This window comes from Chinchilla lanigera, unplaced genomic scaffold, assembly GCF_000276665.1.
Source record: "Chinchilla lanigera isolate Chin_1 unplaced genomic scaffold, ChiLan1.0 scaffold00014, whole genome shotgun sequence".
Lineage (NCBI taxonomy): Eukaryota > Metazoa > Chordata > Mammalia > Rodentia > Chinchillidae > Chinchilla > Chinchilla lanigera.
This window is the reverse complement of record NW_004955415.1, coordinates 7462760-7482844: the sequence shown is the minus strand read 5'-3', so window position 1 is coordinate 7482844 and position 20085 is coordinate 7462760. Positions and strand designations below refer to the sequence as shown.

At 45.2% G+C, this 20085-nt stretch overlaps 1 protein-coding gene across 4 annotated transcripts in view; it reads right to left on the bottom strand.

Annotated features, from left to right (window-relative positions):
• The window catches only part of Ppp2r2b (protein phosphatase 2, regulatory subunit B, beta), a 455884-nt gene that overhangs the window by 27335 nt on the left and 408464 nt on the right, over positions 1 to 20085 (bottom strand). For all 4 annotated transcript variants that reach the window (XM_013512388.1, XM_005380663.2, XM_005380664.2 and 1 more), the window contains one exon: positions 14677 to 14841. In XM_013512388.1, coding sequence (XP_013367842.1) covers positions 14677 to 14841 — 165 coding nt within the window. The remainder of the gene's footprint in view (positions 1 to 14676; positions 14842 to 20085) is intronic.

The window sequence follows — 20085 nt, the reverse complement described above, 5'->3', positions numbered from 1 at the left end:
CTTGTAGTGCCTAGGAATGCATTTTAATTTTAACATTAGTACAGGTAAAACATAACAAGGTAGGTTATTTTATCATGTACCATCCACAGATATCCCCCTTCCCCCTCCTCCTCCTCTTCCTCCTTCTCCTCCTCGTGTTGGGGATTAAACTCAGGATCTTGGACATGCTAAGCATACACTCTAGGACTGAGCTATATTCTCTGCCCCTGGTAATATATTTTCAAACTTAAACGGGAGCAAACCGAGTCAGCCACTCTTTCATGTTAGCTTTTCCATTGGTGTAAAGAGAAGCAGCAGAAGCTCATTTATCAAGTTGGGTGACTGCAGGTGTTCACCTCTAGAAGCCTTTTCTTTAGCACCTTCACCATAGGTACTAAGTGCTGAGAGCGTTTGTACAACATGTCTGGCTATAATGGAGTCTCATTTGGTGAGAAAGACCAAAATGGAAACAGATAATTCCACATATGGCATTAAGTGTTCTGAGGGAGGCATTTACTACTACTTGGGGGTCTAGGAAGTCTTCCAGAGGAAGGTGCCACAAATGAAACTTGGAAGGTGTGGTAGGCAGAATAGTGATTTCTAAACATGTGCACATCTAATTCTGGGAGCCTCTGAATATGTAATGTTACAATGGCCAAGAGAAATTAAGATGTGGATGAGCTCTGGTTGCTGACTTTTTTTTTTTTCCTTTTTGTCTTTTTGAGACAGGGTCTCGCTATGCAGTTCAGGCTGCTCTTGAGCTCACTTTGTAGTCCAGGCTGGCCTTGAACTCAAAGCAATCCTCCTGCCTCAGTCTCCCGAGTGCTGGGATTACAGGTGTGCATGCCCAGCTGGTTGCTGACTTAAAGATGAGATTAAGTTGCATTATCTGGGTGGCTTCAAGTAAGCACAAGGGCCCTTCAAAGTGGAAGAGGGGGCTGAATGGCATGGGAAGGGAAGTGATGAGAGGACTTGTCTCGCTGTTACCAATTTTGAAGATGGAGGGAGATTGCTGAGCCAGGAAAAGGAGGAAGCTTCTAGAAGCTGGAAAATGCTTCTAGAGCCTCCAGAAGGTAAGGCAGCTTGAATTTAGCCAGTCAGACCCATGTTGTACTCTTGGTCTACACTACAAGATGACAGACATCAGACATCTTTTTTTTTTTAATAAAGCCTTCACATTTGTGGGATTTGTTACAGGAGCCGTAGGAAGCTGATCCAGAGAAGAGCGAATTTCCTGATTTCACCACTGGCAGAGACAGGGTTATTTTCAAAAGAAGCCATCCTGCCTCAGCCAGAGCCCTGTCTAGATGCTCACAGGCCAGTGAGTTCAGGATGCTTCCCAGTGCCTGTGACTGTGTTGTCAGTGACGGGGGTGTGTGACAGAAAATGATGACAGTAAATTGGGCCTGAGTTGCCCCAAGGTCAGAGCTGCCTATAGCCCATGGCCATGGCCAGCCTTCCCCACCCTCAGGGGCTGTAGCCACCCACATGGATCACTTCAGCCTCCACTGGTTTCTCATCCAAGACTCTAAGCGAAGGACCGGGCAGGACCCAGGAAGGTGTCAACTGCTAATGAATGACACTCACCTCCAAAATTAATAAGCCTTCCAGTTCTTAGGAAAATCCACTCAACTGGAGTCTCCAGGATGACTAATTGACAGAACTAGTTAAATCAATCAAAAATGGAAATAAGGATAGAAGACGGGGGCGGGGAGGAAGGGATTCTTTTTTATCCTGGCTTGGGCCTTGTCGGCTCTGCTGTTAATACTGTTGAGCTTGAATGGGGTAAAGAACATTCAGATTGTGTGTGTGTGTGTGTGCGTGTGTGTGTGGTGTGTAAATTCTGTTCCTTGTAGCAAGGCTCTGTTTGGCTTTTTTCCAGGGTGGGAGTGCGTGTGTGTGTCTGTTTATAATTCTGTCATCAGGCAAAATCATTTTAACAAAGGACCATGTCTTTTTAATCTAACCAAGCTCCCCTGAAATAAACACTGTTAATTATGCCCCAGATCAATACTGAACCCCTTTTGGAAGCTGTGCCAAACCTTGGAGGCTGTACGACTCGTGGCAGCTGCAGCTCGGTTGATGTTTTTGGATGCACTCCATCAGAAACCTAAGGAGTGAGCGGCAGGTTCATTAAAGGCTCTCGTGGCTTCACAGAATCAGGGCTTGGCAATTAAGAGTTTGCAGATGAGGGTAAAGAAAGGGAGTGGACTTCACCTTCTGCACCAAAGCAAGGTTAATGCTGCAATTGGGGGATCAAGCTGATGGGGATTGTATAAAATGGAAGACATGAAATTATTCTTCTGGATGTTAAGGAAAGATCATGCTCTTTCTCCTGCCATCTACCCAGGAGAGGAATGAACTCTCCTCTTGGAAGCAGGCACACGTGTGTTTGAATCATAGCTCCTGCAGTGATCTGGGGGAAGTTTCTTCATCTCTGAAGATGCCTCCCCTGTAAATGGGAGCTATTAAAACAAACTTTCACGGGTTGTTCCAGGAACGAAATGAGACACAGAAGGGTTCAAACACAATCATCCATCCTCCTGCACTTACCCATCTTTGGAAGAAAATGGAATTTCTATTTTGGATTATTAGGTTGGGTATCAAGATTTGCCTTCTTCTCATGGACATTCAGACTGTTTTTAATCACTACACTATTCACTGAAACCTCAGATTTTTAGTCCCAAAGTGCTCATACCTTTCCCTCTTCTCTACGTGAAAAAGATTTTCTTCATATCACACCCATAGTTTTTTTTTTTTTTTTCTTCCTAGTATTGGGAATTGAACTTAGGGCCCTCACACTGTTCACACTGAGTTATATCTCTAGCTCTCTTTCTTAGGTTAAATTTTTTTTTTTAACAATTAGTCCCCATCTCACTATGTTGCCCAGCCTGGGTTCAAATTTGTGATCCTCCTGCCTCAGCCTTGCAGAGTGCTGGGACTGTAGGCATGCACGACCGTACCTGGCCAGAGAGACTTAAATGTACTTCAGGGTTGGTGTCCATTGCTCTTGGATAGGAAGCCTCCCTTAGTGCTATCTAAGGAAGGGAATTTCTGTGGCCAAGCTCAGGCTGCAGATTTGCCATTGTGGAATGGCCTGGGTGCTAGCAAAGATGGCCCACAGGCAGCAGCCTTGTGGGTAGAGCTGGTACAAGGGCTGGGTGCTGCAGAGCTACCCTGTCACTGCTTCTGAGCAGCTCCAGTGCCCCTCATCCTGGCCTTTAAGACACTTCCTGACACTTTTGTCTGTAAGTCACCAGCACAAGCTGATGCCTCTCAAGAAGATAGGATTTCAAGGGTCAGGCCAAAAAAGGAGGCAAGTCAGCCCAAGTCACAGTGGAACTTAGCTCTACCTGAAGAACCTGCCCTGTGTCACTGGGGTAGGTGCCATCACAATGATTGATATCACTCAACAAATGTGCACTGGGAACCTACCACATGCCAGGTGAGTATTAGGTGTGATCCAAAAGTGCAAGGAATGTTTCATTTAAAAATTTTATTACAGTAAAAGACACACTGCCATTAATCTCCCTCAAAATACCTCTCTCACTTTACGTCCACGTAGCTCCCATATTGTGTCTTTAGCTGTGCTGTTGGGGCTGTTTTGATGTCTTGAACTGATTGAAAACATTTACCTTTCATGGTCATTTTGACTTTGAGGAAGAGCCAGAAGTCACACAGTGCCAGATTCGGTAAGTGAGGTGGAAAAGGACGCATGAGAATGTTTTTAGAAGGTTCCAGAACTCCTTCAAAAAGTGCCAAGAACAGTGGGATAAGTGTGCTGAGGGGAGTCTTTAGAGGGGGATTAATGAATGGCAGTATGTCTTTTACTATAATATTTTTAAACATTCACAGAGCATTTTGATCACTCTTCATACTAATTGCTTCTACTTCAATGGCCAAGTATTTCCATGAGACAAAATGCATGATCACTTTCCCATGCTTATCTTTCTCTCAGAAACCTTTGACATCACTGATTCTAGTCACTTATACACTTTGGAGTCTCTTCTCTCTCCCTCTCTTCTCTTGCAGCTCATACTCAGTCTCCTGTAAAAGGCTACCGCCTCCGTCCCCATACCCTGTCGATAAACTCAGCCTTAGTTCTGGGTCCCTGCTCTTCTCCATCCCCACCCTCACTCCTAAGGGGCATCAGCTCATCACATGTCTTTAAATACCATGACATGATCATGACTCTTAACTTTATACCTAACCCTCAGACCGTGCTGCCACACTTCTCTAACTGGACACATCTAGAAGATGCTTGGTCTTTTGGTGCCAAACCAGCTTTTCCCCAAGATTCCTCATTTCAGTATATTACCCCCATGGTGGATTGCCAACTGCGGTGCAACTTGTAACACCCAGCTGAACTGAATCAGTGTGGTGCTGGGTGTGGAAAGCCCACATGAGGACTGTTGCCAACAGCATAAAAGGAGAACTGGAGAGGAAGAGGTAGTGCTGTTGATCTTCCTGGTGAAGTTTGTCATGCTGGCTTTACTGACAAAAAACTCAGCTGTTCTCATCATCCTCACTGTTACTGAGGATGGCTGTGGTTCTTTTTCAGGGGAGCTCTGGTTCTTACTCTGAGCATCGCTTCCTGCTCTGGGACTCCAATGCAGATCCCTCAGCCTACTGGCACAGATCCTTCATCCCACTGGCACAGACATTTTAGCTTTCACCACTGGCCTTTGAGCCTTCCCAGTGCAGATCCCTGATACAGCTTGCGTGAGACATTGTTATGGGCTCTAGCCCTCCAGTTGCATTTGTGGAGGGCATTGTCATGGGCTCTAGGTCTTCAGCTGGACTGATGCAGGACACTGCCGTGGGATCCAGGCCCTCAAATTATGAGTCCGGTATTAAATCTTTTCCCTTGTAATCGCTGACTGCAGCAATCTCTATACCTTCAGCTGCTCAAGATTCACGCCTAAGATGAGCTCAGACTCTTTCCTCCCCATTGCCTCTCCATTTCTGGTCACTCAGTGTGTCCTGTCAGCCTTACGTCCTGAGGAGATCCCGAATCCATCCCCTATCTGGTCAGAGTCACTATTATTTCCCCTCTAGACTATGACAAGATCCACCTAATGGGTCTCCCTGCCTCTGGCTTACTATCTCTTTTTTGAGAACTCTTCTGAGATCATAATCAGTGTACAGCTGACTATCTTTTAGTAACAGGGATCTGTCTGAGAAAGACACCACTAGGCAATTTTATTGTGTGAACATCATGGAAAACACATATACAGATCAAGGTGGACAAGATGTCCCTGGGCAATATAATCTGGGACCACCATTACTGACCAGAATGCCATTACGTGGCACATGATTATGTTCATCTCCCTGCTGTGAATACTCGCATGGCTTAGCACTCCTGTCTCACTTAGCAGGAGATCCAAGTGTTTTCTGCCCAGGCTTATAAAGCTTTGCATAATCTGATCTGTGCTTCCCTTTCTCTGCCCCCTACCACAACACCTACTTGTCTCCATCCATTGGTCCTTGTTCTATTCTTTGAATGTACAAGGTTGCTCCCGTGTTAGGGCTGTACTTAGACATTAGCTTTCTGTTTAGATCCTTCTGATAATTCAAAGGCTTTCACTCACATCACCCTCTGAAAGCAGCCCCACCCCAGCTATTCTCTAGCACTGTTTGACTTTCTTACAGTTTTTGTGACTATCTAAAATTAAAATTTGGGGGGCTGGGGATTTAGCTCAGCGGCAAAAGCGCCTGCCTGGCAAGCGCAAGGTTGTGAGTTCGGTTCCCGGTACTGGAGAAAAACCAAAAAAAACAAAACAAAACAAAAAAAAAATAAAATTAAATTAAAATTTGGCACTAGAATGTTTGTTTCTTCCTCTCCACTAGAATGCAAGCTCCCCAAAGGTAGAAGCTAGGTGATATTTAAGAAATATTAGTTGAAAATTGATGCCTGGTATCCTGGCGAAGAGCTGCAGGCCTGCGTCAAATCCTCTCTGTGGCAACACTATACCCTTTCTCTCTCAGCTAGGTGCCTCATTGGTAAAATGTGAATAATGGTTGTGTGTACCTCCTAGGGTTGGCATGAGCATTAAATGAGCTCACATGTGTATACTTGGCTCGCTTCCTGGCTACAATAAAATGCTGCAGAAGTTGTGATTATGGCTGTTGACGTTACTCCTTCTACATCTATGGCTGCTGCTCTTCCTGGTTTCACTTTTTAAATTTTGGTGGTGGTGCTGGGGATTGAACCCAGCACCTTCACACTGAGCTACATCCCCAGCCTCACCAAGGCACTCAGGCTGGGCTCAAACTTGCAATTCTCCTGTTTTAGCCACCCCCACCCCTGAGTGTTGGGTATGTAGCACTATGCCCAGGCCTGGTTTTACTTTAAAAATTCATAGGTGATAGGGAAGACAGGGTCACCCTTCCAACCATGATACATACCATGCTTATGTATTATGTGAACAAAAAGATTCTTTAAAGGGCTGCAGATATAGCTATGGCCCTTTTACATACCACCTGTTGGCTTTGTCTGTAACTTTGCATCTATCTTTTCTTTTATTCTCCCATTTCCCCCCTTTTTTGTTCTTTTTGAGACAGGGTTTCACTATGTAATCCAGAGATGTTTTGAACTCTGTGATCCTCCTGCCTTAGCCTCCTGAATGCTGGGATTATAGGCATGCATCAGGCCCAGCTTAGGTTTTTTTTTTTCCTTTCTGCTTTAACATTTGTTATGGCTTGTATCTAGATGTCCCCACAAAGCCTCCTGTACTCATAGGTGGGGCTTTTCACAGCTGGCTGGATCTACAGTATGCAATGAGAGGATTAAAGGTGTACGGTACTAAGTACAGAATTAGCACAGTTCCAGGGTGAATGGATTCGCTGAAGACAGAAGCCCAACCCTGGGTGTGGGTGGCACCAACCAAAAGATTTGTAGTCTGTTTGGGATAAAAGGGAAAGGCAGGCTTATTTCTGCTGCTTCTGCTGCTTTGCTGCCTTCTGCCTGCCACACCATGGACTGTTTCTCCTTGTGATGCCCCTCTGGTGAAGAGGTGCCATGGCACCCTGCCTTGGAGCTGGCTGACCATGTACTAAAATTTCTACAAACTGTGAGCTGAAATAAACCTTTCCTCTTTTAATTTGCAGGTGTCAGGAACTGTTTCCCAGCAATAAGGAAAGTAACTCAGACACGTGATTATGAGAGAGGCCCGCTCGTTCCCATCCTTAGCTGTGTCCACAGGCTGTTGGTACAGTGCGGCTCTGTGATCATTCAAGGTGCCACCTTTTGTGTTTACTGATTTACCGACTTTTCTTTTATGCTGCTAAACAAACTCTACTTAATAAGGCTCCTTCCTCTCTCGAGGGTGATTTCTGAGTAGAAAAGAGGCTCCTCGGCATCTCGTAGCCTCTAAAATCAAAGACAAGGCCCTTTGTCCAGTGAGAAAACATTTCAGCACCATGGAAAGTACCCATGCATCATTGTCCTAGAATGCGTAACTGCCGGGGAATTGGGGAGACTTACTGCATGCTACACATGGCTCTGGTCCCTTGGGTCCCTGTCTTGTTTCCCCACTGCCTTTAATAAAAATCACGCTCTGTGTGTGCTCACAGCGTGTTAGGGGTGTGTGAGAGCCCCTGTGTCCATGTTCTCTTTCCACCCTTTCCTGGGGCAAAACATCGAAACCTGCAGCAAGGGAGCTGGGAAATTGCACCTGGCCAGTCAGCTCCAGGACTGTGCTCACTATCAATTCCATGTTTTCCTCCTGCGGGCTAGAACCAGTCCTGCTGCCCAACACATTATCAAGACCATGAGACAATAATTTTGTTGCGTAAGCCACCTGTCTATGGTCCTCTGCTACAGCAGCCCTGATAAATGAATACACCTTCTTTCATCTGTGTGGCTGCCTTTTCATCACAGGTGTTCTGGGAAGCCCCACTCTATGCTAGGCATTATGTTAAAGTAGGGCGACAATAGAAAAGCATTCCAGGTAGAGAAAGAGTCTGTGCAAAGGCCCTGAGGTAGGAAGGGGGCTGTTGGAAGTGCAGTAAGCAGGTCGGGGTGGCCAGACTCCAGGGAGCTGACTCACAGGTGTGTTAGAAAGGAGTTCAGATTTCAGCCATCTCTTAATTTGAAGGGTGGCATTCATCACACTTGACCAGTTTGTTCACCAGCCCCGGTACTCGTGCATCAAGAGGGAAAAGCACGATCCAGACTAGCTGAATGCTGCTGCCATCAGCACAGTATTGTTTCAGGCATCTCAAACTGCAAACAGAACCCTTGTTCCCACTGCAGCAGGAGGGAAAAAATAGGAGAGATGAGGGAGAAAACAAATCATCCCCTTCAACCCCTGCTGAGTATGCAGAGTGAGGGACATATGGAAATTAATATATGCAGCTCTGATAGCACGGTTTTCCTCAGCTTGCTGATTAAACGCCGACGGTTATTAAGTACCCTCCTCCTCAGAGCTTGTCTCCAAAAGCCAATGTTGCTTTCCATTTTGAACCCTGACGACCTGTCTCAATTCCGTGCGTGCACCTCGCTTGAACTGTGGCCGACTGGCGGCTGGCGTCGGAGGAGGATGGAGAAAATCAATATGAAGTGTCAGGGGAGAGGTCAGATTGAACTTGTTTTCCCAGCTGGCAGGAGCTGGGGCTGCCGCCGCCGCAGCTGAACAAAGCGAGATGCGCATGGAAGGAGGCACACTTTGGACAAGTCAGGAAAATGAATTTTGTTTGCTTCTTAATTAGATTAGCAGGCTTGCAATTCAGAGCTCTGTGGGGTGGGGCTGGGGTGCTGGAAAGCAGGGCTGGTAGCAGTCTGGAGGCTACTAGCTCAGTCCTGGACTTCTCTGGGACAGTCCCAAGGGTGCTGCTTCTCCAGGGCTGGAGAGAGAGGCAGCTGCAGGTTCCTGGTCCGGGCTTCCTGCTGTGTGCTCAGGTGGTTCTCCCCCGTTTCCTCCCCACTTTGTCAGCCTTTAGATGTCAGCAGGTCCTCGGCACACCCTCTCTTAGCACAGCATAACCGCTTTCATACCACTCACCGCATCTGCCATGCTGCACTTGTGATTCTAATTTTTTTTTTTTTTTGGTATTGGGAATTGAACTCATGACCCTGTGCTTGCCAGGCAGGCACTATGCTGCTGAGCTATATCCCCAGCCTGTGATACTATAATTACTGTGACTTCACTGCTTTGTGGGGTGAATTTGATGCATCAGCTTGACTGGGCCGGGGGGTGCCCATGTGTGTGGTCAGACATTCTGGGTGCCTCTGAAAGGGTGCTTCTGGATGGTTTAACATCTACATTAACTGAAGGGGCAAAGTAGATTGCCTTTCTAAGGGGTGGATAGACGGTATCCAGCCAGCTGAAGTCTGAATAGACTGAAGAAGCTGAGCCTACCGCAAGCAAGAGGGACTCCTAGGGTGGATGCCTGGGAGCTGGACACTTACTTTCTTCCTTTGGACTTGAGCAGAAACAATGGCTGTTCTTCCATCTTTAGCATAATGCCCTTCGGAGTAAAACTCAGCTCTACTGAGTCTTCAGCTTGCTGCCAGCAGATCTTAGAACTTTTCAGCTTTCAAAATCTTCCTTATGTCTCTGCACATGCACACGCGCCCCCCACCCCCCACACCCGTGCACCCTCTATTGTATTTCTTTAGAGAACGTTTATACAGAGAGCTCTAAGAGAGAGGTAACTATGCAACTATGCTGGGTCTGATGCAGTATAAGCATATTGTATGAGCTCAATAAATACTAATTAAATCAATGAATAGGGCCTCCAACATCTAGCAAAAAGGCAGGGGTTCTAAGTACCTTATCACTGTAGGCCAGGAATTGGGGAGAAACAATAGTGATATCTGCTGCTGTCACTTATGAGCTCCTGTGTGCCCAGCAGGTGCTACGAGCTTATGCCCATGATGACATCTGCTTCTCATGAACATGCTGCCCCATGATGCTACGCTTAATGTTTCTACCATTGCATGAGGAATGTGACACTCAGAAGGGTGAATGATGTGCCTGAGGTCACACAGCCACTGAGTTGTCAGAGATGTACCCTGGTCTCAAAGCATCCACTTTAAGCCATCCTGGTCTGAAACTTCCTAAAGCCTTATCCTTTTCCCATTTTGAGTTTAGGGTTCACCAAGCCTCCCAGTTTATTCGTCAGTATTCAGATCTCATGTGGGTCTGACTCCAAAGTCCCGGCTGCTGTCTGCCACGCTGGGTCATGAGGATGCCAGGGCCTTTTGTGCCTTCTCTGGCATCCCTCACGGGAAGTGGCCCTTCCAGCCCCATCCAGCCATCGCTCATCAGAGGAGGCGTCTGTAGGCAGCTCATGTCACCGCAGGCCCAGCATGTCCCAAACAGAACCTCAGTGCTTCATTCTCCCCCAGGCTAGCCCCCCACCAATCCCTATTCCCACACCAGTTATGTCAACCCTTAGGCACACACTTATTTATTGAATCAATATTTATTGACCACTTATGTGTATGCCAGGCTTTGGCAATATGATGGGAACAAAACTGATTCAGTTTCTATCCTCAAACAGCTTTCAGGCTTCCCATATCAGAAATTAATATTGTATCTGTGTGTGATGAAAGCCAACTTCTAACACACTTCTAAAGCATTTCTTTTACCTTTTCCCTTCCTTTCCATTTCCACAGCCACCTCGCCGTCCTAGGCTGTGGATTTCCCTTGCCTTCAGACTAAAGCAAAACCTTTCATCTCTAACTTTCTTCACACTACTGTACTAATTTTTCACAAGACACAAATTCTGTTAAGTCTATTCTTCAACTAAATGATACCAAGTGTACTGGGAACTGTGCTTCTCAAAATGGTGCACACAGGGAAGCAATACTCCCAAATTCATTCCTGGAAGCAAGCATTACCCTGATACCAAAACCAGTGAAGGACCCAACTAAGAAAGAGAACTACAGGCCAATCTCCCTAGTAAACACAGACACAAAAGTCTTCAATAAGATACTAGTAAACCGAATGCAGCAAACCCTCAGGAAGATTACACATCATGACCAAGTTAGATTCATCCCAGGGATGTAGGGATGGTTCAGCACACATAGTTCAATAAATGTAATACACTATATTAACAGAGCCAAGGACAAAAACCATATGATCATCTCAAAAGATGCAGAAAAAGCTTTTGACAAATTTCAGCACGCATTCATGATGAAAAATCCTACAGAAAATTGGAATAGATGGTCTTTACCTCAATCTGATAAGAGCCATCTATGACAAACCAATAGCGGAACCTTGGAGGTCAGAGGGAAGAGGATATTGGGATGTCCAGGGAGCCACAGGATAAATGCAGCACCTTCTGAGGGCATCCATTTGACTTGAAATTCGGGGGTGGGGTAGAGTATTAAACTGAAAATAGACATTTTATGAGGGTGATATACAAAATTTACATGTAATTTTTGGTAGAAAAATGAGACTTCAAAGAAAATCTATGTGGTCAGCACCTGACTTGGATCTCTGGTCTCTTCCAGGAAAGTGCTATTTGCCTTGCTGACAGGGAGGGCCCCACAAAACACAGCAGAGAAACTGAGTTGTCTCTCTGTGGTCTTCCTCCATTGCATCAGGGCTCTGTGCCTGGACCCTGGAGAGCTGTACTTGGTACAAAAGTTTCAGGAGAATAGTAACCATAGAAGCCAGCCTCTGGGTATAAAGTAGGCACTCTACGAATGACATGACATGACAGTCTAAACTGTTGACTCCTAGCTTTAAGGACCAACTTGATACAAACCATCACCCTTATGTGACCTCATTAACTGGACAGTACCCTTTCCCTGAAATCTGACACATGCTATTGTTTAAGGTTCCATGTACTTATTCAGAATTTTGCCCTTTTTGTGCCCACTGCTTCACCTAATCAAATCTTCTTTGTACTCCCATACTTGGCTGTTCAGCATCTGCCATCCCTGGAGGTTTGTCTCAAATGTCACATTCCTCTGAACATCCTAACTCCTCATTCTCAGTACTGTCTGTTTGGTATTAAAATATGCACTGTCTTGAACACTGTCCTTGAAATGTTTCCTGGGTACATCTTGCCTTCTTAGCCATCCTTCAAATTCTTGCAGTATAGGAGATAAGTCTTACCTTTGTGTTGTACCACCCGGAGTTTTGTTTAGAGTAATAAACATATGGTGGATACTGGAATATCATGCTGAATTTTGGTTTAGTCAGTGGTCCTAAACTGTGAGGTATTTTTTTCTCCCCAGGGGACATTTCCTAAGGTATGGAGACATTTTTGGGTGTCACAATGGGGCCACTGCTGCTAGTATCTGACAGGAGAGCCAGGGATGCTACTCACAACACCTGGTGCCTAGAACAGCCCCTTCCCTGAACAAAAAATGTGGGCCAAAATTCAATAGTACAATATCCCCCTAATTTATCTTATTGTTCTTGCTAGAATTCAACCTTCATTCTTTTGCCTTTTCTCTAGTTTCTCTGAAAACTGACTATATTACTCCCCTGGTTACTTTAGTTCACTAATATTGACCCCCCGCCCCAATTCCACTTTTTGGGTAACAACAACAACAACAACATCATCATCACTTTTATGAGCAGCCCAGGCATTCCTCCTGAGTATCAATTATCTTCTCCCAGTCATTCCCTATAAAACAGCCATAATCAATCACCCTATGCTTCCACAAAAATATTGTTTTATTGCTTTAGAGCACATGCAATTGAACCCAGGGGTCATACATGCTAAGCAATCACTCTAACACTGAGCTACATCCTCAGCTCTTTTTTGTTAGAGGTACTCACAATGGCCTTGAACTTAGGATCCTCCTCCCTTCAGCCTTCCAAGTAGCTGGGTTTATAGGCATGCACCACTGCACTTGGGTCCACAAACATAGCACACAATTTATACCAGAGCATATTATATGCTTCATCGCCTTTGCATAGGCTGGTCCTTGTGCATCAAGTGCTTTCCCTTGTAAGTTTATGAAAATATATTTCTCAAAGATTGATTAGAGCACTGTCAGTATTTGTTAAGCATCTGTCCTGGCAAGTTGCTGGGGAAGCCACAGTGAATGAGGCTCTAGTAGAATGTTCTACGGTGACAAAATGTCCCCTACTTGCCCTAATGTGGTAGCTGACAGCTGTACATGGTTTTTAGGCATCTGATATGTAGCTGATATAAAAATATATGTCAAATTTTAAAGACTTACTGTGGAAAAAAAGAGAAGGTAGGATACCTCATTAACAACCTTTTTAAATATTTATCTCATCTAAGCCCCACAACAAATCCATGAGATGATTTTAACAGTTATTATCACCCTCAACCTTTTGTTTTTCTTTTGCTGTACTGGAAAGTGAGCCCTGGGCCTTCATACTGAGCTACATCCCCAGCCACCCTCCCCTCCTTTAAATTTTTTTTTTTTTAAATTTGAGCCAGAGTCTTGCTAAATCTCTTAATTTCTCCCACTGAGCTTGAACTTGCAATCCTCCTACCTTAGCCTCTCTCAGTGTGGGGGTCACAGGCGTGTGCAGCTATGGCTGGTTGTCTTACTCACCGCATCTATGAGGATGTGGTCACAAAGGTTAACAAAAGGAGGACAAAAGCAGCTAAAACAGGCAACAAGGTTGTGACCTTCTGGGTGACTCAAATTCGCACTCTGTACAGACAACTACAGCACACATCCTAGCTGCTCCCTGCAAAAACCTCTGCTGGAGAATGAGCACCAGACAGCCGCTCCTCTCTTGGTTGTGCGTGCATGTATGCAGAGAGCTGTCAGATCGCTCGCATCACACAGGTCTTGAAACTAAAAACTGGGACCACGGGAGAAAAAGTCTTCTGTTCTGACTCCTTAAAACTGGAAAGGCAACGCAGCACGGCCAGAAGGTGGTGGTGGGACGCACTCAGCCCTGGCCTTTCCTCAACACGTGGCAGCAGCATACCATTTAGCTCAAATCATTCCTGGATCACTACTGCTTTCCAGGCACCTCTACCCTTGGGAGCAGTTTCTTTGCTAGAAGTGCTCCCTGACAGCTCCAGGCCCATCCTGTCTTCCAAGTACTTGGTGCCAGCAGCTCTTTCACGTACATCTGGTTTTAGCTTTTGCTCCCACGTTCCCCATTCCCAAGGGTTGGAGCTGCTTTCCTGTCAGTGGCCTAAGAACCCCAAGATGACCAGAGGGGCTGTGTATCTGGCTGCACTTTACTCTCATTCCCTCTCTGTAGCTTTTCATTGTTGCCCACTCAGACTACTGGGGCATCTACAGTTCTGGTTCCTTAGCCACAACCTCTCTTGAAGCCACTGGCTTCTTGTTCAGTGGCCTATTCTCAGCCTCCCCATGGTCCAGTGAGCACTATTAACTCTCCTGCCAAGATCTTTCCAGAACTCAGCTGCTGTCCATGTCTATCCCACTCCCATGTGCAGGGCACCCCTTAGCAGTCCCTTCACTAGCTCCCTGGGCTGCTCCTTAGGGCCATGCTTCCTCAGCAGCAGGAATGATCTCAGCGCACGATCTGGATCATGCCACAGTGTTATTTATGCCCTTTCTGGACAAGGGTCACCTCTACATCCACATGTTTGGAATGGAATGTGAGGTTTCATTTTTACCAAAACACGAAAAGTGGAGCTGACACCCGAGGTGGATCAACACTTGTGGCTTCTTCATTCCCCTTTGTCAAATGAGATCAAAACCTCCCAATGCCACTCACTCCCCAAAGTCAGAGGCCAGTGTCCCCCCCACCCTTGGCCGCTACTCACACTTGGTGTGCCTGTCGCACAGGGCCGACGCCCGCATGTCGCACAGCCGGATCGTCCCTTTGCTGCTGCTGTACACGAAGGTGTTGCAGTGATGGGGGTGGAACTCCGCGGCTGTGATCACCTCGGTGAGCTCCTCCATGTTGGCCGGCTTGATGTCCACAATATCTGGCACAGACGAGTCAAGGAGGGAACCAGGAGAAGGAGGCGGAGACTTGGGGGCGGGGTGGTTTTAGCAACAGTACCATCTCCTGAGCACAGCATGGTAGCCTTTGCCATGCATGTAGCAGATCCTTATTGGAACTCTTAGCAAAAAAGCCAGTGTTACTGGTTGCAGGCAGATGGGGCTTAGGACTTTAAGAAAATGGACCAACGTTACCCGGTAGTCACAGACAGCATCACAATTCAGGTCTCCTGATTCTTTGTCACCATTTTATCCTCCACAGCTTGCAAAAAGTACCCATTCATGGCCTAAGGTATCTTCAGCAAACATCCTTAAATGGGCCAAGTTACAAAGCATTTTGTTTTCCACTTTGTAACAGAAAGTAGTCTCATTCCAACCAAAAAATCCAACCTATTTAATTCCATACCCACGTTCTGGGACTGATACATGTTATCTATAACAAACTGAAAATCCTCTTCCATGAAATCCTTGAACTTTGTTTAATAATGTAGGTAATAATAATAATGATAGCTGCTACCATCTATGGAACACAATATAGGCCATTAGTTGTATAAATGAAACCATGCACTTCATCTCATTTAGTCCTTACCACAACTGTAAGAAACACTTTTTTATGTCCATCTTTCTGGGGTGGAAATGGAGCTCTGCGTGTGTAAACTAACTTGCCGTAAGACACATGGCTGGTGAGTAACGGTAGGAGCTCATTCCATGTGCAAAATCTGTGCTGCTGTACAATTATACAGAATTACTCTCACTTAAAAACTAGGCCTTCTAGTTTCCATCAACTGAGATTTGCTTTAGAACTCGGATGAGAGTTTAACTATCTGGAAGAAGCCAACCGTACATGGTGGACAAGATTTAGGTTTCCATAGATGACATTCTTAGATTTATTATGTTTTTTTACCCCTTTCTCAACATTGTCTTTCTGAATTATTATACATCTATTTAAAAGCCACATACTTGTATATTGGAATGACACATTTGGCCTTCTGTTTGTGAAAGCAATTCAGTGGAAATGGCATCTCCTGGACAGTGTGTGGTATGAGTGAAGAACGGGTTACCACTGATTCCTTCAGTCCTGCCGCAAGCTTGGGAGGCACCTGGCTGAGACGGAGGTTCTGTCTGCAATGCCGCAACTTTCTGCAAAGGATCAGGCCTTGTGATGTGGATGCTGTGACGCAGTGAAGTTGGCCAGGATGATTCCCGCTTTTCTCAGACCTCATCATGTGTGTGCCACCTTTACAATGTTTGCTCTACCTGTACGCGTCATCAGGGAGTGATTTTTCCTCAACATGTTCTCCTCAGACTATCTTTAAATAGGATGCCTTTTCTCTAAGCAGTGCTCATTAAAACCAAGAGTTTCATGATATACATAAATAAATGTATAACAACTAAGGTGGAAATGTCCCACAAGATCTTATAGCACATTTTGGAAGATAATACACTCAAGAGGCAAGAACTGATACAAGCTGTCCAGGGATGGATAAAAACCATCCACTGTTTTCAATAAGCAAGTGACAGTCTTCTCCTTAATGTGTAGACAGGGACAAACAAATGTGCTGATATTTTGAATCCCACCAGCATGAACCAAGGAGGCATCTACTATTACACATCACCTCTGCTCCTGTTAGAGCTGCCCCCGCTATGTGCTTTGTTGCTCTCGTGGCTTTGTCTTTGGCTGTGTCTCCTCCTCTCCCTTTAATGGTCTCTTACACATCTTGTTGGATTCTTTCTAAAATTAGCTCAAGACTGACCTAACATTACATTTTGGTATAACCTCTCCCACCCAACTCAGATGCAAATATCACTTGGGTCTCCAGGGCAGGTGAATCCCTGAATTCAAAAAATACTACCTTTTAACTCAATTTCTGCCAGAATTATAAATATCATTGCAGGGACTGGGGATATAGCTCAGTGGCATAAGCACTTGTCAGGCAAGCCAGAGCATGAGCTTGATTTCTGGTAGCAAAATAAATAAATAAAACACACAGAGAAAATACATTTAAAAAATATCATTGCAGTCAGTACATAGTCTAGGGAGCATAGGCTTGTGCTGCTTGTGGGGAGGCTACAACTCACAGCGCTGATGGCCTCTCTGGCCATAGACCCAGGCTATGGGGTTATGTTCAGCTGTTGTCAGACTTCATCACCCTCCAAAAAGAGCCTTGCTACCATACGGTGCCAGTGAGTGTGTTTCTCTTTTCCCAAAATAGGGAAAGAAAATCTGGTGTCAGCTTTCTCAACCTTTGCCAGTGTAGCTCTAAACACAGCCGAGAGGGAAGGGATCCTGATGCAGTGGGGGGAGGTGCTGCAGCCACAGTTACTTTTTCCCATCTAAAAATAAAGCCCCAAAGTCAGGATGTGTGAAAACAAAGCACCTAGGCATATCTATGCCACGAGGAGCATCCTTGTGTGTCCAGCAAGGACACTTTCACAGGGATGTGCCTGCTGAATCTGCTTCTGGAGCTGTCCTTCCTCCCACCCATCCTTGACTTCCAAACCTGCCTTTCTATGCACCCTTCATCCCCAAGCCATTGGCTTCTTTCTCCTCCAGGTCTGAGCCTCCTTTCTGGCTTGAGTGCCTATTGGGTTTGACCTTGTGAGACTGGGGTATAAAGTATGACTCTTACTTTTTGTTTCTTGAGGCAGGGTCTTGCTGTGTAGTTCAGGCTAGCCTCAAGTTCACCAAGTAGCCCAGGCTGGCCTCGAGCTCACAGTGATCCTCCTGCTTCAGCCTCCCAAGTGCTGGGATTACAGGTGTGCACCACCATGCCTGGTTACCTTCTTTTTAATAACCATGATAATAGCTGGGCATGACTGTGCATAGTTGTAATCCCAGCTACTCAGGAGTCTGAGGGAGGAGGAGGAGACCAGCCTGGGCAACTTAGTGATATCCTGTCTCAGAAATAAAAATAAAGAGATGGGGATACAACTCATAGCTTCCTGGATTTAATGGTCAGCAGGAAATGGAGGTGGGGTGGGGCGATGACAACAACCGACCCTGCTGATAAGGGTAAGGAGGAAGATCATAACAGCAAGCAACTGATGTTTGCCAAATGTGGGGCCCGCCCTGTGCCGAGAGCTGCGCATGTGCTGTCTCACTTGTCTCCCGGCTCAGCCTTAAGAGGTTGCGCTACTCACAATTACATCTTACTGATAAGGAAACAGCAACGAAGATGAACAACGCAAGGTCACATGATTCATAGAGGTACAGCTTGGATTTGAAACCGAGCTTGTACAACTCAGCATCCAGGTTCTTGGCCACAGGGCCACGTTCCCTCTCTGAGCATGGCCACCTGGCTCTCTTGACACAACACATTGCTAATGGGGAAGCTCCTTCTCTTCTGCTTTGGGCCTCTGTCCTCTGACTTCACCTGTTCCTTTGGTGGGGACGTTTTCTAGGACCAGAAGATTTATGTACTATGATATAGTTTTTTGGACCAGAAGTTGGGATTAAAAACCTGACAAGGGATTATTGGCTTGTTTTCTAATGAAGAGCTTGATGAATTTTAGAAACATACTTGAGTCAGTCTGGTTGCTAAAAATTCAATGGCTTATGGGGAAGAATGGTGGAAACTTCACACTGCCTCCCCTAAAAAATCCACTGCACCCCTTTTCCTCTTACATCGTTCTGAAGGGAGGTATATTTTTTCAGCATTTTTGCCCTTTGTGTTGGGAAGGAAGAAGAAAAGAGATGGGTACTGCACGGCCCCCTGCATTACCTTGGAAACTGAATGATCCATTTTGAGAGCCCATTTTCTCCTCTTTTTCCATAGAGCTCTCTGTCCAAATTATTTCCTTGTTTTCCCAAAGAAGTGAGTGGCAAATACAAAATATAGCATTGGATCCACGCTAACATACAACATTGGCAGCCAACAGATTGCTATTAAATTAACCCTGGGGCTTGATGGATCTGTTCTTTCTGACCCCAACTGCTTGTGGCATTCCCTATTAATGCTAAACCGAGGCAAATTACCTCTACTAACAAAAGGGGTTAATCTGGCTCTCTGCTGGGACTCTGGAGGCAGCTCTCAGGACGGGAGGGGGCACAGCCAGCCTGAAAGCCAAGCTCCAAGCTTGGAAGGCGGAAGGCAGAAGGTGAGGGCACTGCTGTGCCAGGCAGTAGCCTGAGGCATCATTTAAAATAATAATTGAAGACACTGGGAGATCACCTCTTAAGGGAGCAGTTTCAAACAAATAAGAAGCCAGAGCCATCAGTTACATCAGCGGTGGGATGAGGTAGTGGAGAGGATGAAGGCAGGATAGTTAGGGGAGTGGGAGCCATGCAAAAGCTATTTCCTTAATCCAAGACTGGAAAATCCCAGCTTTATTAAAAAGAAAGAACTACTGCAATATTGCAAAAGAAAAAGATTGAAAGCAATCTAAATAAATATAAAGAAGTGGCTACGTGAATTTTAATCTAACTCATTGTATTTTTTGGTAGCAAAATTTCCAAGCCAGTAAAAAAACCCACCACTTATAAAATTCTAACTCTAGTATGATCGTAGTAAGACTTAAATTGATATTCTGAAAATAATGATCTAAAAGGTGAGATGCTGAAATGTTAGTTTTATCCGGATGGCTCTATGAATAAGATTTTTCCTTTTTATTTTCCATTATCAGTAGCATTTCTGCACTCTCTTTTAATGAAGTTGTAGCATTTTGGGATGGAAAAACCTTAAGACATCTGTTATGTTTGTTATATATGTTGAGTAAAGTTATGTACAAAATGTATACTTCAGTCTCACCATAGCCTCATTAAAAAAAGCCATACTAAAGAAAATCACAGAGTAAGAGAGGCAGAAGAGAGCTGTATCTTATAGGGTGATTAGATCCTAAGGTCTAACATATTAAGTTGTCCTTTAGCAACTAGCCTTCACTCTTTCATTTATTTCTTCATGTATTGTATAAAAGTTCTAAAAGATTTAGTCTGCCAGTATTCTGGGTCCAGGGGCAACAGGAGTGACCAAGCCTACTGGAAAACCCTAGGCCTAAGGAATCTTTATTTTAGGGAAAAAACTGTCAATAAACTAGGTAGGGGCTGGGGATTTAGCTCAGCGGCAAAGCGCCTGCCTGGCAAGCGCAAGGTCGTGAGTTTGGTTCCCGGTACCGGAGAAAAACCAAAAAACAAAAAAAAATCTTAAAGGTATAGTGAAGAGAAAATATTGCTCTATTTGTTTCCTCACAAGTGATCATGTTTTGTTTCTCCATTGTGATTAAATAATTTT